Source organism: Carettochelys insculpta, chromosome 3 (genome assembly GCF_033958435.1).
Source record: "Carettochelys insculpta isolate YL-2023 chromosome 3, ASM3395843v1, whole genome shotgun sequence".
Lineage (NCBI taxonomy): Eukaryota > Metazoa > Chordata > Testudines > Carettochelyidae > Carettochelys > Carettochelys insculpta.
In genome coordinates, this window is record NC_134139.1 from 202,670,383 (window position 1) to 202,679,588 (window position 9,206).

At 44.3% G+C, this 9,206-nt stretch overlaps 1 protein-coding gene across 1 annotated transcript in view; it reads left to right on the top strand.

The window, feature by feature from the left end:
- EPHX2 (epoxide hydrolase 2) overlaps positions 1-8,941 on the top strand; it is a 106,575-nt gene extending 97,634 nt beyond the window's left edge. Inside the window, exon 19 of the mRNA XM_074989031.1 lies at positions 6,201-8,941. Within this exon, the coding sequence (XP_074845132.1) occupies positions 6,201-6,285 (85 nt within the window). The 3' untranslated portion in view covers positions 6,286-8,941. The remainder of the gene's footprint in view (positions 1-6,200) is intronic.
- The last annotated feature ends 265 nt before the right edge of the window (positions 8,942-9,206 follow it).

A 9,206-nucleotide genomic window follows, 5' to 3' on the forward strand; every position in this document is an offset into this window, starting at 1 on the left:
ACTCTATATGACAAAGGAATGCAGCAAGCCGAAGATCAATACCCTCAATACCTGAGATGTGCTAAAATCCTCTATCTTTGCAGATGATTTCACTCACAAAATGGAGCACAAACCTGACCAACAAACCGTTGATGAAACATGGTCCATGCTGAGAGATGCAACATACGATTGTGCCTAGTCTGCCTTTGGGACACGTAAATTCTCCAACAAAGACTGGATCAATGAAAATGCTGACATTCTTAGGCCTCTTCTTGAAGAAAAACACAAGACACACATGAATAACAAAGAAACCATCTCAAAGCACAAGAGATCAACTTCAACACACAAGATCTGTTCTTCAGAGAGAATCCAGCCCGTGTGTGAACCAGTATTGGGACAATCTATGTTCAAAAGGTGTCTGGTTTGAGCGACCTGAAAACTATGTCTGATGGATTGACAAAAACATCACCAAAGTCACCCCAGGCATTTAAATGGACAGGTGATCAGACAGAAAGCTGCAGATGCCCAGATGGGTGAAATGCTACTCAAGTCTTTATTCCCAGGAGCGTACAATACAACCTGAACTTGACAACCTCATCCCAACTCTTCTAGAAATGTCTGAGCTAGATGCAGAGCCTACAGAGGAGGAACTTTATCCTCTACGATTTACTCCTAAAATGCTGGAGAGCAGGTGATGTCCCACATCACATGAAGGATGCAAACATCATCGCTCTCTATAAAAACAAAGGCAAAAAGGGTGACTGCAACAACTACAGAGGCATCTTGTTACTGAGCATCACAGGTAAAGCATTTGCCTGTGTCATTCTAAAATGCCTGCAAAAACTCGCAGATCAAGTCTATCCAGAAACACAATGTGGCTTCAGGGCTGGCAAGTCAACAATGACATGATTTGCTCACTTCGACAACTACAGGAAAAATGCAGAGAACAAGGAAAGCCATTATTCATAGCATTTGTGGACTTAACAAAGACATTTGACACAGATAGTAGATCAGGACGACACAGAGTATTAACCAAGCTTGGCTGCCCAACAACCGTACTCAAGCTCATAACATCCTCTCATGAAAACATGAAAGCAACAGTGCAATTTGATGGATCTGCATTGAAACCCTTTGCAGTGAACAGCAGAGTCAAACAAGGATGCGTTCTTGCCCCTACTCTCTTCAGCATATTCTTCTTAGTTTCATTAAACTGCACATTTCAAAACTCATGCAGCGATGTATTTCTCCACACAAGATTAGATGGCTCTCTCCACAACCTGGCAAGACTCAAGGCCAAAACTAAGGTTAAGAAAGTCCTCATTAGGGAACTCCTCTTTGCAGACTCCTCTTTCACTCATATTGAAGACACACTACAGTCACTGATGGATTTTCTGTCTGGAGCCTGCAAGTTATTTTCCCTTGACATAAGCCTGAAGAAGACTGTTGTATTCACTCAAGGTGTACCTCAGTGACCCAATGTCATTTTGGATAACAACTCATTAGATGTGGTTCAACAATTCTGTTACCTTAGATCTACTGTCACCACAAACCTATCCATGGATGAAGAACTGAACATCAGAATTGGGAAGGGAGCTACTGTTTTTGGCAGACTTATGAAACAAGCATGGAACAATCCTAAGCTGACAGTGAAAACAAAGATACTAATCTACCAGGCATGTGTATTAAGTATTCTGCAATATGGTTCTGAGGCATGGACCACATACTTGAACCAGGAGAAAAAATTGGACAGCCTCCATCTTTGCTGCCTCTGCAGAATTAGGAGTATCAACTGACAAGATGAAGTTTCAAATGCAGATGTCCTGTCAAGATCTGGCATATCCAGCCTCATTACAATCCTCAACAGCAGAAGACTATGTTCGCTTGGTCACGTGAGAAGAATGAGTGACGAATGTCTTCCCAGAGAAGTCCTCTTTGGTGAACTGCCACATGGGTTGAGAGAAGAGGAAGACCAAAGCTAAGATTCAAGGATACATGCAAAAAGTCACGAAAAAATTCAAGATCAATCCAAAATCCTAGGAACCTATATCATCAGATGGAAATACCTGGCGATGATTGCTATGACAGGGCACATCATCCTTTGATAGTATTTGTGCAAGCCACACAAGAAAACTTCATCTTAGAAGGAAAAGCTCTCAGACTCAAGAATTTGGAAATAGGCTGGTATGCGGTTATTGCAGTCAACTGTGCAAATTCAATATTGTACAGATAAGCTATGAGAGAAGCTGCAAATTCAAACTCTGCCCATAGATCCTCACCGCTGCTACTAACCACTGTCTCTCGAGATGAAAAGGGGCCATATATTTGTTCTCACCCAAAGCTAGATCTGTTGGACTGTCTGACAGAAACCCTTTTCCTAGACTCTTCAAACTCTACCAGACAAGGCACAGAGAAGACAGGAAAAGGGCTGGTTCTGCATTGCTGAATGGATAATACAGCCTAAGAAAAAACAGGAAAAACCTGTAGGCACAGGAACTGTGGAGCTCAGGTGTTAGTGGTAGACCCTAGTATGTATGTATAGGTAGATCTAATGTCTATTCCCAGCTCCTTAAGTGTGATTTGGATAAATCTGTTAATGTATGTGTGCCACAGTGACTTCATTGGTAGAATGAAGATCCGTGTTTTTGCTTAACTTGGGAGTGTCCATCGGACACTTTGAGGCCTTCAGCTGGATGGTGCCAAGCATGTGACTGTTAATAACAGGTCTTGTCTGTCTTTCGTTTTCCTGAGAAAGCCGACCCCCCCAGTCAATCCACAAGCATTTGTTCTGAGCCACGTTGGCTCTTTGCTGAGCTAAGAGCTCTCACCCTTTCTACTACAGAGCTTTGTTTCTTTGCTTAATTAGAAAGTGATTTAAAGGCCAAGGTTCCACACTGACATTCCTCTAACAGTATTAAATGCAACCTCGATTTACCATTCTGCCACTGACCCAGCCAGCCATCCTGGAGCCAACATGCATTGACTTGTCGCACTGCGCATCAGAAAGCACTTTGAGAGAGCTACGATGCTACTGGCTGAGGTAGAAGACAAGGGATGCTCTGATCCAATCAGCATGTAGCCTTTCGATCATGAGCTGGTAAGTAACTCCAGTATATCAGCATCTGTCAAAGGGGTGACATTCTAATTCAGCTGCTCTCTAGGGCTGGAGTCAGCAGTGGGCTGTGTGTCTTCCACTAGAAATAAACGTATGCGGTTCACGCCAGTTGGAGAGTGATGTTCTGTCACTGAACCAGGGGCATTGCTTTTGCTGATGGCTGTCAAGATATGCCCAGGAGGCGGAAGATTGTTGGTGTCCCAGGGAAAAGGAAGAGCTGCTCACTGAATTGTGGGTGTGGCGCATAGACACCTCCTTGCTCTCTCTTAATCCTACCACTGCACTGAACCTCTTTCACCCGAAGACCACCATGTGCTTCACAGATGTCAGCTCACCTCCACTGACTTGCCTGCTCTTTAGCCATCCTCTGTTGGTCATGTCTTCCCGGGGCAGAGTGTGCTGCTGTGCCCGTAGGCAGCATTGTCAGGTGGGGAAAGAGGAATCCCATGTCCAACTGCCCCTGCAAGGGGGAGTCTCAGGGAAGCAGGAGGGAATCGCTCAAACTGGAGTTCATTGCTCTCCTCCAATGTTGTTTCCTGGCTGATGTTGGTTTGTCTGGGGTGTTACCACAGGACTTCTCACCATGATATCTGGGCACCTACCCAGGAATGCAGATGTTCTGCTTTCTGTGCGTGAAGCCTGGGCACTTCCTAAAAGGGGGTGTTCAGAGCCTAGGAGTTACAGGAACCCTGAACACCCTCTTCACTGACCTGTTTTTAGCAGCCACCAGGGGCCGTGACCATCTTACCAGCCTCACAGTTCAGTCCTTGGAGGAAAGGGTTTGCACAAGCTCCCCACGACATACCAGCTGAAGCCACTGTGCTCTAGTGCCGTGAATTGCTAATGACTAGCAGACCAAGCCCACTGCCCTCTTGTCTGTCACATGCATATAACCAGTTCCCACCAAGGACAAAACATCAAGTGTCTGCCTGGATGGAAACAGAACTACATTGAAAAGGTCTGCCAGAGTTGTGGTGGCCGATCCATTGTCCTGCAATTAAGTGGTTGCAGTATTGATGCAGACCCCTTCACATGCATATTCCCACTTGGATGAGTGGAAGTAAAGGTCAATGAGTTAGTGCTGACCTGTATTTTCTGTTCTGGGACAGAGCCAGATAATGGATACATATCACAGGGTGAGGAAATATTTTCTAGTCCAGCAGTGACTCAGGAGGATGTTAAACAGCAGCCCTTAATATTAGACATTTAAAATCAGCAGTTCCAGATAACTTGCATCCAAGAGTTTTAGAAGAGCTGGCCAGGGAGCAATGTGGTGTCACAACTGGGATATGTGCCATCAGGCGTGGTGGGTAGGACCAAGAGTCTAGCCTAGTGCTTGGAGCAGGAGTAGGACTGGGGGTTTGGGAGGGAAAGGATTAAGTCAAGGGAGCAGAGTCAGAAACCAGGAGTCACGCCAAAGACTAGAACCAGAAATCAGGACTGTAGCAGGAGTCCGAGATCAGCAACAAGCCAAGGGTAAGAACCAGGTCCAATGCGAGGAGTGAGAGTGCGCGATGTTGCAGAAGGCTGGTTGCACAAGTAGTTTTCTGGAACTGGCTCAGTCAGAGGTGGGTCATTTGGGAGGTGTTGCCAATCAGGTCATCCGTGGATGGCGCTTCCTGGGATGCTCAATCTCCCAGGCTACGTCTACACGTGAAGCCAACATCGAAATAGCTTATTTCGATGTAGCAACATAGAAATAGGCTATTTCGATGAGTAACGTCTACACGTCCTCCAGGGCTGGCAACGTCGATGTTCAACTTCGACGTTGCACGGCACCACATCGAAATAGGCGCTGCGAGGGAACGTCTACATGCCAAAGTAGCACACATCGAAATAAGGGTGCCAGGCACAGCTGCAGACAGGGTCACAGGGCGGACTCAACAGCAAGCCGCTCCCTTAAAGGGCCCCTCCCAGACACAGTTGCACTAAACAACACAAGATCCACAGAGCCGACAACTGGTTGCAGACCCTGTGCCTGCAGCATGGATCCCCAGCTGCCGCAGCAGCAGCCAGAAGCCCTGGGCTAAGGGCTACTGCCCACGGTGACCACAGAGCCCCGCAGGGGCTGGAGAGAGAGCGTCTCTCAACCCCTCAGCTGATGGCCACCATGGCGGACCCCGCTATTTCGAAGTTGCGGGACACGCAACGACTACACGGTCCCTACTTCGACATTGAACGTCGAAGTAGGGCGCTATTCCGATCCCCTCATGAGGTTAGCGACTTCGATGTCTCGCCGCCTAACGTCGAAGTTAACTTCGAAATAGCGCCCGGTGCGTGTAGCCGCGACGGGCGCTATTTCGAAGTTAGTGCCGCTACTTCGAAGTAGTGTGCAGGTGTAGACACAGCTCCAGGGTTTACACTGCATTGATTGTGCTACTGATGTGGCTGCCACTTAGCATCCCAGATGCATCAGTCTCCTGGAGCTCTAAATTTGAGCCCTATGGGTCCTTACAGTCTGGGGCATTAAAACAGTGTTTTAATGAGTTACTGGACCTCCCCCAGTATTTAAAAAGAGTAAATGGGATGACCCAGCTAGTTTCAGGCCTGTCAGCCTGACTTTGACCCCATGGAAAGCAATGGAATGGCTGATTCAGGGCTCTGATAACAAAGAATTAATGGAGGGTGGTAATTAGTGACAGTAAACATAGATTTGTGGAAAACGGGTTTTGTCAGACTGAGTTTTTGAGGAGATTACCAGTTTTGTTGCTGAAAGGAACATTGATGATTTCGACTTCTGTGGGACATTGGACTGAATGCCTTGCTGTGATTTGAAAAATTAGATCAACAACATTCTGTTGAGTCAAAAGGCGTTTTTGATTATATTTCAGCCTGTTGTCAGTGACAGCCTGCGTTTTCCCTCGGTGACTGCCACCTCATTACTGCCAGTTAATAATAACATTTATAATTTTCTTAACTTTTCATGGGAGATAAAATACATTTCCCAGCGGTAAACCAGCACAGCTCTGGGATCCATTAAGCTGTGGAGCAGTGTCCCTAGGGAATGGATAGAAGCCTGATTCCTTGGGATGTAAAAGCCAAGCAGTGGGGTGCAATCTTAGCTTAATGAAACGTATGAGCTTTGTTTTGTTTTTGTTTTGTTTTACAGGCCAGCTGCTCTGAATAAGATCCTTATCAAGTGGCTGGAGGATGTTCACAACAATTCTTTGCTGCAGAAGATTTCAAAACTCTAAGTTTGCCCTTGGAAGATTTCAGCCTCCAACTTCCTGCTTCATTTGATTTTTCTGCTGTTTGTGCATTGGTGTGGGCCCTGACGGTTTTTGTCCTGCTGGGGGCAGTTCAGTGTGGGCTACGTTTTGCGCTCTGGGTTTTGGTTTTCCAGGTAATGTTTGGAAAAGGTAGAATTACCCAAGTTCAGGTAGCTGACGTCAGCTGGTAACTTCCTACTGTGTCCACGCATCTGAAGGTATGCATCTCAGTGAGAGGCTTTAGCATCAAGCTCTGATTCTGGGCAGTTTTCCTGCGTGTGTTGTGATGTGAGACACCTGTGTTTCCTGACAAATCAAAAGATCACAGCTGCAGGGAGCAGTAAGCTGAGTGCCCTCATACACTTAGCAAATAATGTAATGGCAGAAAAATAGAAGGGAGAGGAGGGGGAAGAATATTCCCTGGGTAGGATGTGACTGAGCATTCGAGCTAGGAAACAGAGGGGAAGGATGACTCCCTGAGTGTCTCCTGCATCTACAGCTGATCAGTGATACCAAACCACTACACTGAAACCATATAAATATTTTGTGGGAATAAGCTACCACCTCTAACATTCAAACTCAGTCCCCTGGGTTTGGTTTTGCTTGGCCCCAAACCAGAAAGGCCTGCTTTCTAGATCAGACACAGCCAAAGCCCTAGCAATAACAGGTTAGTGCGGGGGGGTTGTCCCATGAAGTCTCCTGAAAGCAATGAGTTATCTTCACATTTCCACCATTCAGAGGGGAGAACAGTGATGTCAGTTCCAACGTGGCCTTGTGTCCGAACCTTAGACTCTGTCCAACAGCTAGTCGAGACCTCAGCACTGCCTTGCTTGGCCACCTGTGTTCATTTGTATTGTGCTTGAGGCTTTTTGTTGTCAATTCAAGCTGTAAATGTAGAATTTTATTATGGGGTTTGCGAGGTACTAGGGCTGTCAAGTGACTGAAAAAATGTAATCTCATTAATCACGCAATTAAAAAATTAATCGTAATGATCACTCTTAATAGGATACCGTTTATTAAATGTTTTAGATGCTTTCTGCATTTTCAAATATAATGGTTTCAATTACAACTCAGAACACAAAGTATACAGTACTCACTTTATTTATTTTGATTATAAATATTTACAGGGTGAAAAATACTTTTTTTTTTCAAATCACCAAATGCAAGTAATGTAGCGCAATCTCTTTATCATAAAAGTTGAATTTGCAGATGTAGAACTGTGTACAATATAGAACTGCATTCAAACACAAAACAATGGAAAACTTTAGAGCTTAAGTCCACTCAGTCCTACTTCTTGTTCATCCAGTCACTCAGAAAAAGGAGTTTGGATACAATTAACAGGAGATAATGCTACCCAATTGTTTACAATGTCCCCTGAAAGTGAGAACGGGCATTCTTTTAGCTGGCATCACAAGATGTTTACATGCCAAATTTGCTGAAGATTTAGATCTCCCTTCATGCCTCAACCTCCATGCCAGGGGGCATGCATCCACGCTGATGACGGGTTCTACATGTTAACAATTAATTCCATCAGCTGAGCCAGTTGCCACAGACAGAAGACTGATTTTTCTGGTTTGGTGGTTTAGGTTCTGTACTGTCCACATCGGAGTGGTGTTTTTAAGATTTTTGCACCACATCTTCTCCCTCAGAATTTGAATCGGTTTCGGATTCTTAAACCATAAGCTGAGTGCTGAATCTATTTTAAGAAATTGCACACTGGTACCTCTGCATTTCGTCAGATCTGATGTGAAAGTGTTCTTAAACTGAACAGCACAGGCTGGGTCATCATCCGAGACTGCTATAACAGCCAGTGTATGGCAGTATGTGGGTAAAAACAGAGCAGAAGTACAATTCTCCCTCAAGGAATTCATCCACAAATTTAATTCACATTTGTTTTTGGTGTTTGTTTGGTTTTTTTAATGCACATCATCAGCAAGGAAATTTGTCCTCTGGAATGGTGGCCAAAGCCTGAAGTGGCATATGAATTTTTAGCATACCTAGCCTGTAAATATGTTGTGACATCGGCTGCCCAGTCCCACATGAATGCCATTTCTCACTTTCAGGTGACATTTAAAAAAGAAGCGAGCAGCATTTGCTACTGAAAATTATAACCAAATTTGTTTGTCTGAGCAATTGGCAGATCAAGAAGTAAGACTAAGGGGTCTGCAAATGTCTACATTTAGTGAGTTACGCTTTTATGATAGAGAGTGCACTCTGATATTTGTATGAGGTGAATTGAAAAATACTATTTTACCATTTTTAGTGTCAATATTTGTGATAGAAATAATATAATGTGAGCACTGTACCCTTTGTGTTCTGCATTCTAATTGGAAGCAATATATTTGAAAATGTAGGAAAACCTCCAAAATATTTAATACATTTTAGTTGCTATTGTTGCCAAGATGAAAAATGGAGAATATTTTTTTAAGAAGAGTTAAATTTTTAGACTCAAACACGTGACTTAACTGTGATTAATCAACAGCACTACTGGATACTAATGGATTTGTTTGTAATGCTTTGGAAACTGGATATTAATGGTTTTTTGGGTTTTTTTTTAACACTGCTTTGGAAACTAGCTTCTGCTTTTATCATTTCAAGAGCCTTTTGTAACTCAACAACTGAAATAAATCACAGAACTGATCTCTTGACATCCCAGGCTCTTCCAGGTGGCTTCTGGTTATGTTCTTGTTGTGATCTTTGTAAGGCTTGTTAGCTGTACAGTCACCCTGAGGGCTTTTGAAAGACCCTGTGATTAATAGGATCAGAGAGGGAGCCGTGTTAGTCTGTATCTTCGAGAACAACAAGAAGTCCTGTGGCACCTGATAGACTAACAGGTATTTTGGAGCATCAGCTTTTGTGAGCAAAGACCCGCTGATGAGTCATGCATCTGATGAAGTGGGTCTTTG